This window comes from Toxorhynchites rutilus, chromosome 2 (genome assembly GCF_029784135.1).
Source record: "Toxorhynchites rutilus septentrionalis strain SRP chromosome 2, ASM2978413v1, whole genome shotgun sequence".
Classification (NCBI taxonomy): domain Eukaryota; kingdom Metazoa; phylum Arthropoda; class Insecta; order Diptera; family Culicidae; genus Toxorhynchites; species Toxorhynchites rutilus.
Window position 1 is genome coordinate 185,395,621 of NC_073745.1, and position 21,916 is coordinate 185,417,536.

General features: G+C 40.1%; 1 protein-coding gene across 1 annotated transcript in view; it reads left to right on the forward strand.

Moving 5' to 3' along the window:
• LOC129768851 (ceramide transfer protein) overlaps positions 1-21,916 on the forward strand; it is a 56,521-nt gene that overhangs the window by 2,280 nt on the left and 32,325 nt on the right. The window contains exon 4 of the mRNA XM_055770788.1: positions 1,265-1,325. Coding sequence (XP_055626763.1) covers positions 1,265-1,325 — 61 coding nt within the window. The remainder of the gene's footprint in view (positions 1-1,264; positions 1,326-21,916) is intronic.

Below are 21,916 nucleotides of genomic sequence, written 5' to 3' on the forward strand. Positions count from 1 at the left end.
GTTTGGGCTCCTTATTACGACAACAGCATCCGAAGAATTGAGTCCGTCTAACGCAAATTTGTACGCTTCGCTCTACGTCGATTACCCTGGAATGATCCTCAGAACCTCCCCAGCTACGAAGATCGCTGCAAGCTTTTGGGATTAAATCTGCTCTGCGAGCGAGCAATACAGCGGAAGCTCTGTTTGTTTTCGATCTCTTACAAGCGGATATCGATAGCCCAGAATCACTACGACAAATAAATTTCAATACCAGAAGGAGAAGTTTGCGCAATCACGATTTTCTTCGTCTTCCAACATCGCGCACTAACTATGCTTACCATGAGCCCGTTGCAAGCATGACTCGCGTATTTAATGACCAAATCGAACTCATTGACTTCCATTTAACGAGAAAATCTATAAAAAGCCGCCTCCTCCGTAACCGATAGTGTATAATAGATTAAGATAATCTTTGTATCATTTGGGTTGTAATTGAACCTGTTGATAGATGTAAATGTAAATAAATAAATAAATAAATAATGCTAATTGCAGCTCACTCGAGATATAGATTTTAACTCTCTAAGGGTGGGTTTAGACTAGTGATATATTCATGTGAAGAAATATGATGAGATTTATAGAAATCGCATCAACCGTTTACACTAGCGTGAACTTGTATAATGAATATATTCATATTTTCGGTGAATTTATTCACCTGAAGTAGAACTGCATCCAACTTTAGTGATTTCTCTCCAGTGAGAAATTCACAAGCGTTTACATATGGTGAATTTATTCAAGTTATATATACCTCGAATAAGTGTATCATATTTATTCTCACCCGTTTACACCTATTTTCACGTGAATAAATCCATCTATAGCTATAGATCTCCCTAATGTAAACCCGCCATAAGACCCAAATTTTTTATTTGTCTAAAAAAACCCATTCCACTTTTATCTCGAATTTCCGACTTTCAACATAAAAGAATCCTAGCAGAAAGTTGCCAGCATGAAACCAATGTGTATGTGGGATAGATGAAAATAAACTAAAGACGTTCTAGTGGGGGGTGAATAGTGTCTGAAAAATTTGAAAAGAAAATCCATGAATCCCGTCCAAAGGCGGGGTGTGATTGTAGAGGGTTCAACGTTCCGTTCTGTTGTTTCATGTCATTTTCGAAGAGACTCTAGCAAATACAAAGTCTCTTCAAATTCAAGATTACTATTAGTTCATAGAGAACATTCATTTTTTTAAAATAATTATATCAATTAAATGATTCTGATTTCTCTTTTTCAGACTTTGCAAGGATGAATCAGCTAAAAACAGAAACTCTTCCATTCCAGGACCAGATTTAGAGGTGAGTAATGAAAATCAATATTGTTTGTTTGCACGTACAAGCCATCGGATTGTGAAAAATGTATCCATACCTATTTGTGGAGCATTATGATTCTGTAGTTCTGTCGAGCACAATCGAATCATATCCATAATCAAGAGACTGAAATCGAAATACAACGAGGCATTTGGAAGAACCACTTTTCACATCATTACATACGAGGTGTTCAATCAGTTCGAATACAGTTTTCATCGTTATGTAGGTGCGCATCATGTGCATTTTGTGTATTGGTATAGGCGTCAGCTTTAGTCTCATATATAGGCTAACCGATGCGCACAGTGTCGGAATGTCTAATATGTCGTAAAGTTCTCAATGAAAATTGACGCAGATAATAATAACCAAGGATCCAAATATTTCTCTATTGGATTAAAAGGCCCGAGGGCAGTTTTAAATTGCTAAAATTTGAATGATTCTTTTTTGAGTTTTTTTTAATTACTTAGAGCCAGAGATCAAAACTCTCGATCAGCTGCGAGATAATTTTCCATCATTCTAGTTTTCGATTGTTGTGCAATGTTGAGATTTTCATCTCTTCCCTTTCACCGAAAATTCTTTTTCAAAGAGAATGATGTGGCGAAATCTTTCTCTGAAATCCAACGAAAATGATTTTTCGTTTCTCATTGGGTGCTGAACATATGGAAAATGAAAAAAGGAGCGAAAAATCAATGCTGACTTGATCAACGTTAGTCTGTTTAGCCTAATTTTTCAAATCAGAATTTTCTCGCGAAAGTCGAAGTGATCGTATAACATGCCCTTGCCTCTCATATTCTCAATCATTTTCCTCTGTGAGTGAAAATGGATGTTTTCATTCTCTCAAGTGGGCGAGCATTTCGATCTCTGCTTAAGTCCCTGACCCTAACCTATTTTCTCTGAATTTGTTGTGATTTCTACTCAAACTTTTCATTATAATACTAAATCATCTTAAGACAAATTTTCGCAGAGGATTCTTTTCGTCACTTGCAGAAAAACATTATTTTCATTTACATAGAATATTCAATACTGAAGGTTAATGCCGTCAACGCGAATCAAACAATTGATTGAAGTTCCCCTCGAGTCTACATACCGGTTCAGTTTGCATGCGATTGTTGATCACTGGGCTTCATTTCCCGTCCAGTTACCGAACGACCAAGATGAGATGAAGGCTTACTAGCGAAAATTGGCGAACTGCCGTTTGAGGTCGTTTGCTTGCAGAGAATGGTTGATGCACTACATTGATTGGTACAACAAAAATTCACCCCCATTTCAAATCAAAGTATTCCAATAATAAAAGTTTACTTTAAAATATATAAATACAAATACTTATAAACTTTCCAGCAAAATAATGACCCGAAGCATACTGCGAAGAAAACAGCAGCACTCTTCCGATCGGCTCGTTTCAAACCAATGGTGTGGCCACGCCAAAGCCCCAACTTGAATCCTATTGAGAATTTATGGGCAATTTTTGGACAACGAAACTGGCGTTACGAACAAGCAAAACTGTTGGGGCGAAAAACGATGATTTCGTAATCGAACACAGCGTTCTCGGCAGCAAATAAACACTTTATTTCCAAGTTTATCGCAGCTTTAAACTGCAAAAAAATATTTAACAAATATTGCTTCCGTGGTGACATTTATAAATGACTTACACATTCGGTGTTCTCACGTACATGAATTTTGGGTGAAGAAATTCAACTCTTATTCTAGTTCAACAACTTCACTGATATTTAGGCTAAGTAAACAAGTTTTAAGCTTCTAAGGGTAAGGTGACATTGGCTCGGAGTAGGCAAGAAAATTTGATTGTACGAAGAGAAACAAACAATTTTGTTCGATAGAAGTTGGTGAATTCGATCGAAGCCAGGGGGAAGCAATGTAACCACACCAATACAACTCAATGTCGCTGTTTACTTTCACTATTGCATACAATTCGTACGACGACTTTATTGCATCCAGTGTCACCGCCACCTAAGAGTCTGAGTTTAATCTAAGAAAAATATTTTTTAGCAGTCATTGCTTCATGTTTGAATTTGTCTTTTTCTCTAAAACGTTCGTTGGCGGAAGTAGTTCTCTCTTTTCCTCTCTTTTTATCATTGACACTTCTCACTTTTCGCCTTCGACTTCGAAATTATACGTCGATGTTGAATTAAGGCGACCATGGAGAACGCAAACTTGAAACAGTGCACCCAGCAGCATCAAAAACTATTTTGCTGCGTTGAAAAATGCTTGGGACGAGTTGGACTCCCCAACACTTCCGGAATCTTGGGGCACTGTTCGAGGCCAAAGGGGTCACATTAATATTTGTCTTTATTATTTTTTCAAAATAAATTATGAAGTAGATTTTTTAATGTCATTTTTTTTCTTTTTTTCCCCTGTTGGGTGTGAACCACTGCGTCCATTATTTTGAACTATTGTGGTATACCCCTTTTTTATACTACACTTCAAGCTAATCTACCACTTATTGATGAATGAGTAGATTGAAAGCTATAGCGTGATTGGTGCCAATCAGGAATAATCTGTTTGATAAAATTTATTATCCTGATCAGCGACGCAGACCAAATTTCCTTGGGCTCCAGAATAGCTTTATCAAGGTCTTGAAGTCTGCGTCTAGTTAGAGCTCCGCAGTTACAGAGCAAATGTTCCGAGGTTTCGCTTTCGGCATTACAGAAGCGACAAATATCATCTTGTGCTAAACCTATGTTCTTAACATGGTATTTACTCGGGCAGTGTCCTGTTACAAGACCAGTGAATGTGCTTAAGTCCAAATGGCTGTCACTTCCCGGTCTTCCCATTTTTTCAGCTCGCTTTTCGACACACAGTCGAAGAGAGCACAGAATGGTTCTGAACCAGTGAATGGTGAGTTTGAGCCGTTCCTGGCAAGTTCATCTGCTCGCTCGTTGCCTTCTATACCGCAATGGCCAGAAATCCAATATAATTGTACCGAACTTATCTGACTTAATTGTCGTAAAAGGGAAATGCATTCCCAGGCAATTTTTGAAGAGCACTTGAAGGCATTTAGAGCTTTAAGTGCCGCTTGACTGTCACATCTGCTTGAATTTGCAGATGTTAGCATTCTATACTTTCTTTTGAGGCAGATATTTAGACATTCTATTATTGCAGCTATTTCTGCCTGAAAAACTGTTGGCCAGTTTCCCATAGCCACAGAGATTTTTGTTCTGGGACCATACACTCCAGCACCCGTTCTGATTCCCATTTTCGAGCCATCAGTGTAGAACATGATTGAACCATTACGAACGTTGGGGCCACCTTCATCCCATACTGAGCGAGAATGTTCGATCACTCTGTATGGAATATCACAATTGGTCCTAGGTTCCATCCAATCATTGTTCATCTCTGAGGCTGGTCCAATGGGTAAAAGATGGTGCTCAAGTGACCAGTTTAATGTCATACTTTATACCCTATTTTTTTAACATACCCTAAAGTGCCCATTTAGGAACAAAAGTCATTTTTATGTTTCTATAAACAAATTGTAAGGGGGCTGCATATTTTCGACGTAGAACTACGAAATTATAACATGGAATCCACTTGTTTACCACTTCGAATATTATTTTAGAATGCATCGAAATTTTTGTAATAGATTATGTTCTTCGTTACACATAAATTTGATAAACGTTCTTTTACGTTTGATATTATGCCTAGGACTACTAAAATATTTAAACGGAAAAATTGTCAAACGATCATTATATTTTAAATTTTCCTCTGAAATTATTGCACATCTCATGTTTACGTACTTTTCGAACCGCGAAAGTTCATTCACCTCTGCTGTCTGAAATGCCGATTTTCCCAGGTTTCTCAGTACAAAGCGAGTACAAAAGTACTCAACACCAAAAATTACCCCCGACTTGCATGTATTTGCAAAGCGGATTCCCACAGGCACATTAATTTTGAAGTGGGATGTTAAACACGAATCTGGCATCTATTTTTTTCGGGCTATCCATAAAGCACGTGGTCAATTTTTTTGGGATTTTATGGCATTTTCTCCCCGTAGTATTTTTTTTTTCATTTCTTTTTGCTCAGCTGGGGCGAATATGGTACTACTTAACGTTTTTAAATTTCAATGTCTGCGTTGTTGATTTTTGTGAATGACATTATCAGTACTTATTCGTTGATATATTAGATATTCGTCTACGCTTGCGATCGTGTCGTTGGTGAAATCTCTAGGAAAACGTATATAAAAAGTCACAGGAGGGTTGTGTCCGAGACACGACCGCATAGTTGACGTAGGATTCCGTTAGGTTATCTGTTGATTTTGGATATGTTTGAAGAATAACATTATTAAACTCTTTGATAATGATGTGGTGGCCCTGAAAAAGGCCGTTTTGTTTGGTTGTTGCATATTGTTTGTTCACTTTACCAGTGTTTACCGAGTGATGATGACAGAAGGATGGTAAACAGTGGTTGGATGGTGCGTATCAGATAGAAGATGCCGAAGTGAAATGAGATATGATGAAAACAGCCCTCTATGTTCCTAGACGAGATGCGTCCTGTGTTATGTATTGAAAAATTAAAGAAAAAAATACGCCAATTTAATATAAGATAATTATCAATACCGAACACAATTATCAATTTTTCTCATCAGTAAAAACATGTTACTTTAATATAGAGAAAACATATTTGTAATGGAAAAGGTAATTTTATTTTATATGTTTTACCTTCCGAGTGTTTATTCAACCCAATGCGAATTTTAATTGGACTAACAACACCTAATACTCTTTTTTGAATCACTTTTTCGAATATTTCTTCACTTTTCTAATTTTCTTCGCCGTATGAACTTTCCTTATGTGAAAATAAACACAACAAAACAACAGACAATTTAAACCGAACGACCCGTTCTCAAGCGGGAACACACCTTGATTTTTATTTATGAAAATTGGAATAAATCGCTTCATATATCAAGTCATGTTTAACACAACTGCTACCATATACAATTTTACACTTACACTTGTGCTCAATTTTTCACAATACACGATCGGTCATTGATATAAAATATCACGAAGCAACCAACATTAAAGTTCCAAATTTTAATTTTATTTGCTAAAATTAATCGTATCACTCACCTTACTTGCAATATAAAAATGCCCCCGACTTGCAGATCTTGCGATTTCCCCCAGGCAGCTTGGTTTAGAAGTCTCTGTTAGGGAACACATTTCGGTGGGAGCAAACGCTCCCCCTACTTTCATGTAATTGCAATGTCGATTTCCCCCAGGCAGCTTGGTTTTGATGTCTCTGTTAGGGACCCGCCGCATGTGTCGTCAATTTCGACCAATCAGAAGCGGGTATTTCCGTTAGGATAGGGGTTGAGATTTTTCAATTGTTCGATAATTAGTTCCATGATATATATTATTTTCTTCAATATAAAAAATTGTTATGGAGTGCCGAAATCGTTTGACGCAAAAATTTCATCAATCCATCACGAAATGACTGAGCAATAAGCGTATGAAATTGGACAATTTTCACGATGTGCTCGATTTTCTATTTTCAATTTGTACCCCAATATATTCCCGAAAGACGTAATCCTACGTCAAAAAAACTGTATATATTCCATCTACCATTCAAGGCGATAAAGGTTTCGAATTACAGCATGGACCACACACCATCGCAAGCGGTAGTGTCTCGCACGTAAACCTGTGTTCCGCTGATTGCCCGGTTAGTTTGAAACATAGGATACGATCCTTTAGCAAGGTCTGACCGAGCTTTAGCGAGCGTCGGATGACATACGTTTGACTGGTGCATCACGTTTGCCTGGTGCATTACGTTTGCCTGGTGCATTACGTTTGCCTGGTTGATTATAGGTGTTTTAGTTTGGACATTTAATCATAACTCGTATACTCGCGCACAGTATCTCATACCGTCTTATACCCATGATGGTTCTCCCACGCAATACTATTTCTAGCCTACTACACTTTTTCTGGTTGATTCTGTTCGAGTTGTTTTCTGCGGCGTTTTATTCCGGGATCCACAGAATACATAGTCCCGAGCCTAACTTAACTTTTTCGTCTATAAATTTCCTTGTGTTGCTACTAAAATTTTATCCATTATCCATAACATAAAATCATCGTCAGACACTAGTTTTGCCCCATTTGAAGAGAATGTGTTGCTTTTTCACATCGAACACATTTTTGACGTGGAACTACGTCTTTCATTAAGGGTGTCAAATCAGAAAACAGGTCACGTTTTTATGAAATAAAGTTAACGTTAATAACTATTTTTGCCGCGAACGGATTTTGGCGATTTACATACTAAACGAATCGGAAATTCCGTAAGATTTGTTTAATATGCCATACATTAGAATCCCCTTGTTAGTAAATGGTTAAAATTCATGAAAACTTTAAGTGTTTCTATTTTCCCATACATTTGTTCTGTCCATTTGAGTGCTTTCTCGAACAGAGCTATCAATAACGAGCAACTTATCGACGACCAACGGAGGGGAAATCGTAGGATTTAAAGTCTCCGTGAACAAAGGAAAAGAAGAAGAATGAAGGGGAATACTTGCCTAGAGTATAAACAGTGGATCTCGCTGAGGCAAACTTTCATTCGGCATCGGACTGTTGAGTAATCCAGTTCACTTTGCTTTCGCTGTGCTTCGATCTAAGATTGGACCCCACCAGTGGTAATCCAACTTGGAAATCGTCGTTTGATTTTTCTGTTCGTTTTTCGCGTTATTCGTATTGTGTGTTCTTCTTTCCGCGTCATAAATTGGACGCTTCGCGTAGTGTGCGATGAGCAAGAAGAAGAGGAAGGCAGGCTCGAGCCTTGCAAAAAACGAACGCATTGCCAGGGGCAATAAAATATCGAGGTAAGCGTCATCTAATGATGCACGCGGTGTTGGTGCAGTGAAAAGCGCTCGCACTGAACCGAGCCTTCGCGAATGTGACACCGCACCGAACAACAGCGAAGTAGGCGATTTCGGACCGTCGGTCGAAAATGTAAACGCCCAGGCAGCAACCAAAATCAAGCTCCCCCCGCTGGTGGTGAAGGCGGTCGCTCTTGACAAACTCATCAGCGAATTCGCATCGATGGGTGTTACAGCAGAGTACAAGCTGTGTGGCATAATTCGGTCTTTTTCCAAGCAGTTAACATTGTTTATTTTCCGTCTTCATAAGGGCTTCGTTTGTGCCTTTGAGAATGCATCAATGCATTAAACTGACGTTATGGCGAAGCAGACGTTAAGGTTGTGCACCAAAAAATTATTTGGGAATACTAAGCATCTTGAATATCTTACTGGAATGTTACAAGTTATTTGGGTTCACGTGCCAGCCGCAAAACTGCCTTCAACTAGAATTGCATTTGCGCTAATATTGATCATAATGAAGTATTGCTACTGTTTTCGAGGTTGTTATTAACAAAAAGAGTTTATTTCTATTGTTTAGTCATCAAGAAAGTAAATGTTCTGGAATTTTGTATGTGATTAGGTTTTGCTTGCCAGTAGCAAAACTTCCTCCACTAAGGGAGACAGCTGCGCTTATCTCGAGCATGAGAAAGTAATGCAACTCTTTTCGAGGCCAGTAATATTAACAGAAGCATTTCTTTTGAGAATAGCGCAAAATGATGAGAAATGTTTATATTGCTAGTAGTTTCAAGCCACCAATGTATGGCTCTGTATGCATGCTATGGTGAACGCTTGTTTGGCGCTTGGTTTACGCTTAGTTTGTACGAACGATATCTAGAGGTGCGATTCCTTTGAGACAATACTAAATAACATGTAGCATGATATTTGATACTTGTCATTGTTGTTGTTTACATGCGGTTGCAAAGATATATTGATGTAGTTATGAGATATGGAATAATGGTGCTGGTGCAACATGCATATAATCGACTGTAGCCGAGTCTATGTCAATTTCGAAGAAGGCCACCGGAATAGCCTTCGAGGTAACTTTTCAATGCATTGACATGAAATAAATTGCGACAAACGATTGTTTTGCGAGGGCAAGAATGAATCATCAATCAATTATCGTCAACTGATTCTACAATGAAAAAATAATTTCAGAGATTATTCTACTAGGCAGTTGTTTCTAAAATTTCACAGCATTATAGAATAATATCCGAAGGTATAAACAAGCGACTTATATAAAATAACAGCGTAGTTCTACATCAACAATGCGGTCGTATCTTGGACACAACCTCTTAAAAATTTTTATATGTTGAATAATCTTATATATAAAATTCTCGTGTCACGATGTTCGTGGTCAAACTCCTTCGAAACGGCTGGACCGATTTTAATGATATTATACTCAAAAATCTTGGTAGGCATGAGAATAGGTCGTAAACTATATATGATGCCGCTAGGATACCTATTACTTTATATTTGATACCGATTAGGGTGGTCCCATGCAAATAAAATCTGAATAACTTTGTTTTCGTATTTTTTTGCATAAATTTGGCTTGAAAAAAAACTTATAACGATATATAACCAATTTTCACCCTCAACTTTTTTTTATCGCGATATATGTATTTTTATATAAACGATACCAAATAATTGATTCATCGTTCGTTTTTTAAACAGGATTATTTACGTTGTTTAATGCCAGATGGCGCTTCGTCCTATTCATCGAATTCCACCCTACACATACGCAAGTAACCTTAATTCGACTAAAACTAGGAATATCGCCGGCGAGCTGGAAGCCTTTTTGGATGAGCACAATGAATTATTGAAATTATTCTAATCACACCCATGCTCGGAATGCAAAATAACAGTCACGCTATTGTCGTCAATCCTGAAAAAAAAAACGATTGAAGAGCACGTGTGTAGATTCAATGCGCCACAGTTACTTTAATTATTAGGAACATCATTACTCATTTTGAATTAACATTTTAATATTATGTGGTTGGAGGAGACGAAACAAACAAAAGAGTGCCCTCTATGGATTCTTATGTGTGTAGTTTGATGAATTGGCGCAGTCAGGACAACGTCATTCTAGGATGTCTTGATCTGTGTCAATAATCCATGGTCAACATATTCGTAAAGGTAGAGAGCGAACGACTGCGATTCCCCTGAGACAATCAACAGAAGCGGTTCGAGGAATGATAGCGAGACGCTATCATGAGTAACAGCTATACAGCCTTTGTTCAAACGGCAGCACGTGTGTTCAAACAATAGACATGCAGTCTTTAATGGGCTCTATTACAAAATTACACGTATTTCGTCCAACATGTTGCTGGATGTATACAAGATTTATAGAAGAATCGTTAAGTTCGGACTGTTTTCTAAGTATTTAAACAACATCGAGTAATGATTTTCACCCAAATTTAAGCAATTTAAAATTATTTTCGTGTCTGCTAATCGGATACAGATTAAATTGCTCCACGAATACGGATTACTTATTTTGAAGTTTATTTCGCGCCGAGGCAAGGTTGCTACATTTCATAGCACGAATAATCAGATTCCTGAATGCAAAAGACGAATTCTGAGATCCGATCGATCCGGTCCATTTCTCTGTATATCATAGATCTCATCTCCATCTCCACATCACACTCAGGTTCGGGAAGTTCCCACGGTCCAATGCAATACACGGTCAAATCTTCACGTATCTGCTCGATATCCACGTGGAATCTATTCTTCATCGATCATAATCAATTAATTTTATAAATCGTTGAAACATTTGAACACACATGTATTGCAATACATTAGTTATTTCTTATTCAACAGTCAAAATAATCACTAGAAGTAATTTATACGGCAGAACAACGTTTGCCGGGCCAGCTAGCTACTTAATAAAAAAAATTGGTTTGAAAGCATGTTTATTCCTCTCGAATATCTATTTAGCACATTGCTTCACAGAAATGGAACACGGAGCTCAATGTTGTCTCTGTCGAATTGCGTCGCAAGGTTGACACATTTGCACAACTCAATTGGACTTGAGTCGAACGAATTTCCGAATGCAAAATTGCAATCCGTTCGAATAATTTTGATTCTGACGTTGTATCGGTGTTGCTCATGATAGCATTTCCCAAGTGGATGTATTCTTCCTCACGCCACTTGTGTTGATTATATTGTAGGAAACGCAATCGTTCGCTGTCTACTTTCGCGTAAGTGTTGATCATGAATTGTTGGCACACTCAAGATAGCATATAATGACATCATACGATACACATAAAATTCATCTAGCAAACTCCTTCGTTTTATTCGTCTGATATAGCTATTGATATATTATTTCAAAATTAGTGATGATGTTAATAATGAATGGAGTACCTGTGGCAGGATAACGTTGTTTAATATTGTTCTTACAGAACGGTCGGACATTTTTTGTCAAAGATATTTCTTCTGACTTGAATTGTGGTTACATACATTCAAGAGCTTGCCACTCAGAGTACATTCAAGGCGTGTTGTTTGGAATAGAAATCTCAATTAAGTACTGCTAAAAATGATGCAAGTAATACTACGATGGGAAGGCGAACGTTGGGAACATTTGTGCTATTGAAGAAGAACATGGAAACAGTCGTATGAGCAATGTGCGTCAACGTTGAATTTCAGATTATTGTTTTTTCTTCGAATCACAATTTCTCGCGTCATTGTGGAGATACCTTCTGTGATTTCAGTTACGCTTGCGCACTGAATCTAGACTCGGGCTCTCCAGCAGATGTTTTATCAGAATTGATGACAATAACGTGATTTTCATATTGAATCCGAGCAAATGTGATTTGAAGTATTTACGATACGCCTGGCTTTAGACGGAGTGAGATTTCTTGTGAATGTGTGGATAAAAGTTCGAAGTAGCGGGCACATAAATAAATTCGTTCTGCTTGAAAAATAACCGACGGTTATTTTATTTGAATATTGTTTGTACAAAACTACTAACATCTAGATTAAAAATAGAGTATAGGGGTGGTTTGTATTATTTTTATAGATGGCACTAACGTTCCCAGCGTAACTTTTGCCTTCTCGACGTAGCTATTACTTGCGCCATTTTTATTAGTTAGTACTTATCTAGATTTCTATGCCGAATAACACGCCTTGAATGTATTCCGTAGTGGCCATCTCTAGAATACGCGTATCCACAGTGCAAGTCGGAAGAAATTTCTCTGACGAAAAATAACGTGGGACGCTAACCACTCGGCCATGGGAGTACAAATTTGTGGTTATATGTATTGTTTGAAGAAAAATTTAGGAAAAAAATATTCAGATCGGTATTAATCGGTATTAAATATTTAGTAATTGGTATCTTAGCGGTATCGTATATAGTTTACAGCCCATTCTCATGCTTACAAAATTTTTTGTGCATAATTTCTTCAAAATCGGTCGAGTCGTTTCGGAGGAGTTCGGTAACAAACACCGTGACACGTGATTTTTAAATATATAGAAGAAGATTTCGAAGTTGTTTAATCAGTTTAAGATCAACGTCAGTTATTTCACAACTTGTTCCGGGATTCGCAAAAAATAACTACAGGCAGCAAGGTTTGTCAATGATGAGACCCAATTCTAGTTTTGAAGTTTTCTTAAATGTGAAAATTCCATTAATTGATATTGGTTGAGCTGAAATTCCGAGTTGTTCTTACCTGACTTTTTTGTGGCATGGCATGCATTTCGAACCCAGGTTATCGCCGGCGCTTGAACCCCAGCCGATATGAAATATGAATCATGCGCTCAAAGCAACGTATCCAACCATGTTTAACCCCGATATTGTAGCTTTACAAGCATAGCAGCGTTGCACAGAAGTTGTATTTGTCAAGGAGTTGACACATTTTACATCAATTATTGTGAGGAATAATGAGAATGAAACAATGCCTTTACTGCTTTGTTATCTCAAGGGCTCTAAATGATTAATTTCATTTTCTTTTTGATAACTTTTTAATGATAAATTTTGATAAAGTCCAAATTTATATTTTCTCCTCAACAGATTACTGTGATAGAAAAAAAAAAATTATGGATTATCATGGTTTTGATTCAATTAAATCCTAGATAAAATTTCAATATTAAAAAAATATACTAAGAGAAAAATTGCTATCGCTTTTCTCGCAAAACAGCAATTCGCGTAGTTTTTCGCTACAGTGAGCAGTGTTCATTTGAAAGCTTATGTTTTTACCTCGATGTAGTTTATTTATTTATTTTGGCTTAACGTCTTTACAACATGGCCTGATTCACAATTTTTTTCCAATTGACTCGGTTTGTGGCTATCTCTCCAATTTCGCGGGCACACCGTGCTCACCATGTCATGCCCCACTTGGTCTGACCACCCTGCTCGTTGTGCTCCTCGTCGTCTCGTACCAGCAGGATTCCCGATGAACACCATTTTTGCAGGATAGTTGTCCGACATTATTGCAACATGTCCCAGCGTATCCTTCCAGCTTTGATCACTTTATGGATACTGGGTTCGCCGGTGAGTCGCGTGAGCTCGTGGTTCATCCTTCGCCTCCATACGCCGTCCTCCTGTACACCGCCGAAGATGGTTTTTAACACCCGCCGTTCAAAGACTCCGAGCGCTCACAGGTCCTCTTCGAGTATTGTCCACGTCTCGTGCCCGTAGAGGACAACCGGTCTTATGAGCGTTTTGTACAGGGAACATTTCGCACGACTGCTAAGTCTGTTTGGCCTTAAGTGTTTGTGGAGACTATAGTAGGTACGACTCCCATTAATGATGCGTCTCCAGATCTCGTGGCTGGTATCATTGTCAGACGTTACCAGTGAGCCAAGGTAGACAAATTGGTCCACTATCTCGAACTCATAGCCGTCGGTTATACACTACTACCTAATCGGGTCCTGTCGTGCTCGGATCCGAAAGCCAGCATGTATTTGGGTTTAGACGCATTGATTTTCAGTCCAATTCTCTCTGCTTCGTGCTTAGGTCTGGTGTAATGTTCAGCTACCGTCTCAAATGTTCTGCTGACAATGTCTACGTCTTCAGCGAAGCAGATGAATTGACTGGATCTATTGAAAATCGCACCACGCAAGTTAAACGTCGCTCGTCTCATAATACCCTCTAGCGCGATGTTGAACAGTAAGCAAGAGAGACCATCACCTTGTCGAAGCCCCCTGCGGGACTGGAATGGATCACATAATCCATCCGAAATTCGCACACAGCACTGTATTCCATCCATCGTAGCCTTAATCAGTCTTGTCAGCTTTACGGGGAAGCCGTTTTCGTCCATGATTCTCCATAGCTATTTTCGTGCTATTGAATCGTATGTGGCTTTAAAGTCGATGAATAAGTGGTACGTGGGGACTCTGTACTTACGGCATTTTGAAGGATCTGCCGCAAGGTGAAGATTTTGTCAGTAGTAGACCGACCTTCGATGAAGCCGGCCTGATAACATCTCACGAATCTGTTTGTCAGTGGCGATAGACGATGAAAGATGATTTGGGAAAGCACTTTGTAGGCGGCATTCAGGACGGTGATTGCACGAAAGTTTTCACAGTCTAGTTTGCCCCTTTCTTGAAGATAGGGCAAATAACCCCATCTTTCCACTCATGCGGTAGTTGTTTTTATCAAGGCTCATATGGCGTTAGTTCAATATTTTGACAGTTTTTCTTATTATCTATGTTAGTAATATGTAACCGATTACTCGCGGTCGGCTCGAGGTTAGTATCACAAGTGTTCTCGTAATTGGGATGTTTCTGTCTCCAATGCTCTGTACGTGTGCCCGACACGGGATACTTTCTATTGGGATGCAGCTGACCATTAATCAGCAACGCCCCCTAGTATGTACTCCATATCTAGCGTGGTGCGTCTTCTCGACTCGAGGAATCCAGGATAGAATGGTCACTAGCCGGCGCAATAATTAGCTCGTGTAGAGTTGTCATGAGCGGTACAACCTTTGGCTCTTGTTGAATCATCAGTGGACTGCACAACCTTTGGCCCGTGTATCTGTAAAGAGTGTGTGTGACTAAGTAAAAGTTTATAGTTCGGATAGGAGGGACTGGAAACATCATTGAACGTTGACATCGGCGTTTCTGAGGAACAGGTATAGATGAAGCAGAAGATCAGGATCAAGGCTACCTAAGATATCTCGGACTGGGATATCCGATTGTCTGCCTTTTGCTCTCAGTGATCTAGAGAGCTGAGAGCGAGCAGCATGAAACCGGATACACGACCAGACAATATGCTCGATGTCGTGGTAGCCATCGCCACAATCACAAAGATTGTTTGCTGCGAGCCCAATGCGATAGAGATGCGTGTTTAGGTTATAGTGATTGGACATGAGCCGAGATATCACGCGAATGAAATCACGACCTACATTCAATCCCTTAAAACAAGCACTCGTCGAGACCTTAGGGATAATCGTGTGTAACCAACGACCGAACGCATCTTCACTCCACATGCGCTGCCAACTAATGAGTGTGTGCTGACGAGGAATCTGAAAAAAATAATTATAGGCAATTTGCCTTTCAAAAAGTGTGCCTTCTGAAGCGCCCACCTTAGCTAGCGAGTCCGCTTTCTCATTCCCCGGAATCGAGCAATGAGAGGGAACCCATGTTAAGGTAATATTGAATAATTTTTCGACCAAAACACTCAATAGATGTCTTATTCTTGTTAGGAAATAAGATGAGCGTTTATCAACTTTCATTGAGCGGATTGCCTCTATTGAGCTGAGACTGTCTGAGAAAATAAAATAGTGGTCGATGGGCAATGTTTCAATGATCCGCAGTGCGTAGTATATCGCACCCATTTCTGCGACCTACACGGAACAAGGATCTTTGCGTTTGAAAGAGGCACTGGAATTTTCATTGAAGATGCCGAAGCCAGTGGACCCGTTTATGAATGAACCGTCAGTAAAGAACATTTTATCAGATCCAACTTTCCCATATTTTTCCGAAAATATCGACGGAATAACATTGGAGCGTAGATGATCTGGTATTCCATGGATTTTTTGTCGCATGGACAGATCAAAAATGACAGAGGAATTGCAAAAGTATGAGAAGCAAACTTGGTTGGAGATGCCTGGTGAAGGGTGCACTTCATGGGTAAGGTACTCATGGTATAAAGACATAAAACTTGACTGAGGAGTCAGTTGTAGTAGATTTTCGAAGTTATCAATCACCAATGGATTCATGATCTTGCAACGGATGAGAAATCTGTAGGATAATTCTGTGAACCGAAGAGTAAGCGGGAGAACTCCTGTCAAGACTTCGAGACTCATTGTATGTGTCGAATGCAAACACCCCATGGCTATACGCAAGCAACGATATTATATCCTCTCCAGCTTGAGAATATGAATCCTGGCAGCTGATCGGAAGCAAAAACTGCCATATTCTAACACTGACAATATCGTTGTTTTGTACAACTGAATGAGGTCTCCTGGATGGGCACCCCACCATGTTCCGGTTATTGTTTGGAGAAAATTGATTCTTTGCTGGCATTTCTGTTTCAAATACGCAATGTGTCTCCCCCAGGTACTTTTAGAATCAAAATATACACCCAGGTATTTGAAAAACATAGAGTGTTGGATCGTTTTGCCGGATAGGTAAAGCTGGAATTGGGAGGGTTCGTGCTTCCTAGAAAAAACGACCATTTCAGTTTTCTCCGTAGAGAATTCGATACCCAGCTTGAGGGCCCACGTGAACAGATTGTTCATGGTATCTTGCAACGGCTTTTGCAGAGCGACGGGATTAGTACCCGTGATGGAAATAACTCCATCGTCTGCAAGTTGTCTCAGCGTGCAGTCTCTAGTTAGACAATCATCCATATCATTGACGTAAAAACTGTACAAGAGGAGGCTTAGGCAGGAGCCTTGCGGTAGGCCCATAAAACTGTAACGAGAAGATTTTGAGTTGCCATTAGAGAAATTCATGTGCTTTTCTGACAGTAAATTGTACAGGAAATTATTCAGAATTGGTGAAAGTCCACGATTATGAAGCTTCTCTGAGAGAATTTCCATGGAAAGTGAATCAAATGCCCCTTTGATATCGAGGAAAACGGAAGCCATTTGTTCTTTGCGAGCAAATGCGATTTGGATTTCAGAAGATAACATTGCAATCGGCCTATACGAGTTGTGATCGCAAGCCGGCTTGTTGGGTTTTCGTATGGCTATCACTCTCACTTGTCTCCAGTCATGCGGGACAATATTCAGCTCCAGAAACTTGTTGAACAAGTTCAGCAAACGCTGTTTTGCCAAGTCGGGAAAATTCTTCAACAAGTTGAATTTAATCTTGTCCGACCCCGGAGCTGAATTGTTACATGAGAGGAGGGCAATTGAGAATTCTATCATCGAAAAATTCTCATAATCGCATTGGAGCGGAATATCGCGTACGACGCTTTGTGCAGGAACAGAATCGGGACAAACCTTCCTTGCAAATTTGAAAATCCAACGGTCAGAGTATTCCTCACTTTCATTGGTATGGTTCCAGCCACGCATTCTCCTAGCCGTATTCCAAAGAGTACTCATAGCGGTCTCCCTTGACAAACCATTGACGAATTTCCGCCAATATCCACGCTTTTTTGCTTTAATCAAACCTTTTAGTTTGGCTTCTAGAGCTTGGTACTTTCGAAACCATTTCACTAATCCAGTTTTCCTGAATTTTTTGAAAGCGGATGATTTTTCAAGGTAGACCTTTGAACACTCCCTGTCCCACCAAAGTGATGGAGGACGACGTCGGAAAGTGGTAGCCGGTACACGTTTCTTTTGAGCTTGAATTGTTGTTTTTCAAGTGTTTAATAGCATTCCTTACTTCACCTATCGCTGGGGGTGGTACATCTTCATTATTTACTGCACCAACGTAATCGCTTCGTCATTTCGTCATTTTGGTCCCCTGCCTGTACGCCATTCAGGTGTTCGAAGTGCTGCCTCCACCTTTCGGTCACATCACGTTCGTTCGTCAGTATACTCCCATCCTTATTCCGACACATTTCTGCTCGCGGCACGAAGCCTTTTCGGGATGCATTGGGTTTCTGGTAGAACTTTCGCGTCTCATGAGAACGGTGCAGCTGTTCGAGTTCTTCACACTCCTCCTCTTCCTGGCGGCGCTTCTTTTTCCGGAAGAGTTGGGTTTGTTGTCTCCGCTTCAGTCTATATCGTTCCACGTTCTGACGGGTAGCTTGACGCAGCATGAGCTCCCGCGCAGCGTTCTTCTTGCTGACACTCATCATCGAACCACTCGTACCGTCGTCTTCGTTCCACTTGTCCTAAGATGTTCTCCGCTACGCTGTTTATGGCTATTTAAATCATGCTCCAACAGTCCTCAAGAGGAGCTTTGTTAATTCGTCCCTCTACCGGCAGCTCAAAGCGAATATGCGTAGTTTTCGGAGTCATCTGCTTGTTTCAGTCGCGTAAGATTGTACCGTCGCGGGCATCGGTACCGAATGTTGTTCACAACGGAGAGTTTTGGGCGCATCTTAACCATCACTAGGTAGTGGTCCTAGTCGATGTTAGCGCCTCGATAGGTTCTGACGTCAGTTATGTCCGAGAAATGCCGGCCGTCTATCAGAACATGGTCGATCTGAGATTCTGTTTGATTGGGTGACCTCCAGGCGTATTGGTGGAGGAATTTGTGTCGGAAGAAGGTACTGCGTACGGCTATATTTTTAGAGGTGGCGAAATCGATGAGTCTTAGGCCGTTTTCATTTGTTAACTGGTGGGCACTGTACATATCAATTACAGGTTTGAACTCCTCCTCTTTACCGATCTGGGCATTGAAATCTCCGATGATGATCTTGATGTCATGTTTTGGGCAGTGTTCGTATTCGTGTTGCAGCTGCGCATAGAGTTCGTCTTTATCATCATCGGGACTTGCAAGATGAGGACTGTGCACGTTAATGATACTGATGTTGAAGAATCGGCCCTTAATCCTCTATCTGCACATTCTTGGGTTGATTGGCCACCAACCAATCACTCGCTTTCGCATATTGCCCATCACGATGAAAGCTGTACCTAGCTCGTTAGTGTTTCCGCAGCTCTTGTAGGTGGTATGACCATCGCGAAATGTTCGTACTGGTGTACACAACACCTCTCCAACACACTTCCTGCAGCGCTACGATGTCAAACTTGCGTTTTTTTTTTGCGGAAAGCACACGAGTACTTCCGATGGAATTGAGGGATCGACAATCCCACGTCCCGAGTTTCCAATCGTTAGTCCGTTTTCGTCGCCTGGGTCTGTGTTGATTAGTCCGGTTAAAATCTTGTGTATCGTTCGTTGCTTGGTGTGTTAGTGGTGCGGCTTGCAAGGCCTGCGACCAACCCCACTATCTCGCAGGAGGACCCTCGTGATACTGCTACTTTACGTCCCGAGTACCACCAGGACTGGGCAAAGACGCTTATAGCGGCGTCAATTCGCTTAGAGGAGCTGTTTCCGGGTTTTTGTGGCTTTTCTTGGGGACTGGCAATGCCCAATGCTCATCCCACCACACCCTAGACAGTTCCCCTTTACCAGTGCAAGCCAGAAAAACGATCTATGACGATAGAATTTCTGACCCGAACGGAAATCGAACCAGAAGCCCCCATCTTGGCAAGCGCAACGCTTACCCTAGGTCATGGGGGTAGTCACAATCGTGACAGACTGAGGCAACAAAACTTTTAAGCTGGTTTTCTACAAAAAATCACTTTTTTCATTATTTTTTTGTCGGGCTAAATATGAACAATTTTTACAATATCTAATGAAACAGATTTATTTTGTATAGGTTTTTGTACAACTTTTCCGTTGACGCAAAAAAAAATCCAAGCTATCATTGAAGCTGCAGAGCGTTTCAAAGTAATGTACTTTCGTTCAAAAAATTGTCAAAAAACGTCAGTTTGTCAGTTTTTAAAAAGTCATAAAAAATCACATTTCATGGTATTGCGCCCAAATTTGGGATTTAAGCACTTGAATATTATAGCAAGAAAGCTAAAATATTACAAAACAGTAAGGCATTTTTTTTTGCCTGATGGCCAGCGATTCCCCACTGTGTGTTGGTTTCATGCCACTCCAGAACATCCTTTGAATAGCGATCATCCTCCATGATGAGACAATGAGGCTTCGCCAGGATTCGTCGGAACTTGGAGTCTTCTGCACTTTGTACGTATGCAGTCCCTCCTGGTCCTTGGCTTTCTGAACGACAGACTTGGACAGATTCAATTTTTCGGCCACATCCCTGATCGAAGCATTGGGATTCCGCTCAAACGCTACCTCGACACGTTTGTGATCATTATCATTAATAGAATATTCATTTTTACCGCATTCCTCCGTCCGTTCGATGTCCAGACTTTCGTAGTAACGTTTAATCACCCGACTCACCGTTGACTGCACGGTTCAGAGTTGTTTTCCGATGTCCCGTTGAGAGAGTTGAGGTGCTTGCGTAAACTCAATTTGCGACGTTGCTTTTCGGTTGACGCTATTTTTCCAATTTTTGAAAACCTGACAGCGATATAAATACAGTGCAAATGATTCACTCGAAATTTCTCCTATCCAAATTTTCAAGAGAGAAAGGTTTATTTTCTACAGCATTTTTTCCGTGATGTAATTTGATGTGGGACACACTTCAGCTTATTAACGTGGTACGGCAGAATTCGCGCGGGGGCACTCAAATATGGTTCCTGGAATAAATCGCTCCAGAAATCAATTGAAACAGAAACGACCGCTCAGAAAAAGTGTAAGATCACAAGCAGGCTAGAAATATTCTGATACGGAAAAATATTATAAGATGGTCTGTGATATCGTGCGCGAATACACGAGTTATGATTTTGTGCGCTAAATGTCCAAACAAAAATACCTATACTTGTGGAATTGTTTTCAGATCGTGGTGCAATAGTTTCGAATTGCAATGAATAATATATTCAAAAAAACCGTACTTAATGTACCAACCAACTGTATGCCGTCCGACACTCGCTAAGGCTTAGTCGGACCTTGCTGAAGGATCGTATCCTATGTTTCAAACTAACCGGGCAATCGGTGGAACACAGGTTTCCGAGCGAGAAACCGCCGCTACCGACGGCGGGTCGGTGGTCGACTCGGATCGCGTCATCTTGGCGGCTTGGGTTGCCTAGATTCATTAGACTCGTTAAATGGGGAATTCATTCCCATTACATTGACCTAAAAATAATTCTCGAAAACCGAAAACGAAAAATTTATAATGGAAATCACGCTTTTTCTATGAGGTATCTATATCCATGATGTTCTTCCCATGTCACAATTTTTCTAGCCTACTTGTGACATTACACTTTTTCTAAGCGGTTGTTTCTGTTACAGTTGTTTTCTGGAGGGGCTTTTTCCGGTCACACTCAAATATATGTACCACTTTCAATGTGACACCCTGTAAACGCATGGAACATTGGGTTAACAATACTTTTTGGTATATGTGTCGTAGTTGTAGTAGTTGTCACTTGTTTTGTATTTAGTTTGATTAGTCATTTATCATTTCATCATTTTATCATGAATTTGTTGCTACCAAAGGTGATCGAAAACTAAGCTTCCTCCGAGTCATCCGAGGTAACCATAGAACCGCACACTTCGTGGCTGCTCTGCACGAATGACATGATTCAATGAAATTGCACAATGAATGCACCGAATTGTAAGTAGTAATCAATTCTCAGTTCACAAGTTTCGGTGATTCGAGCGTTGAATAGTCAACACTGGCCACGTCCTCACAGTCACCAAGAGAAGGGAACGATCGATGTGGGAACAAGCTTATTTTGATTTTGATTATTCAAATCTATCATCGTAG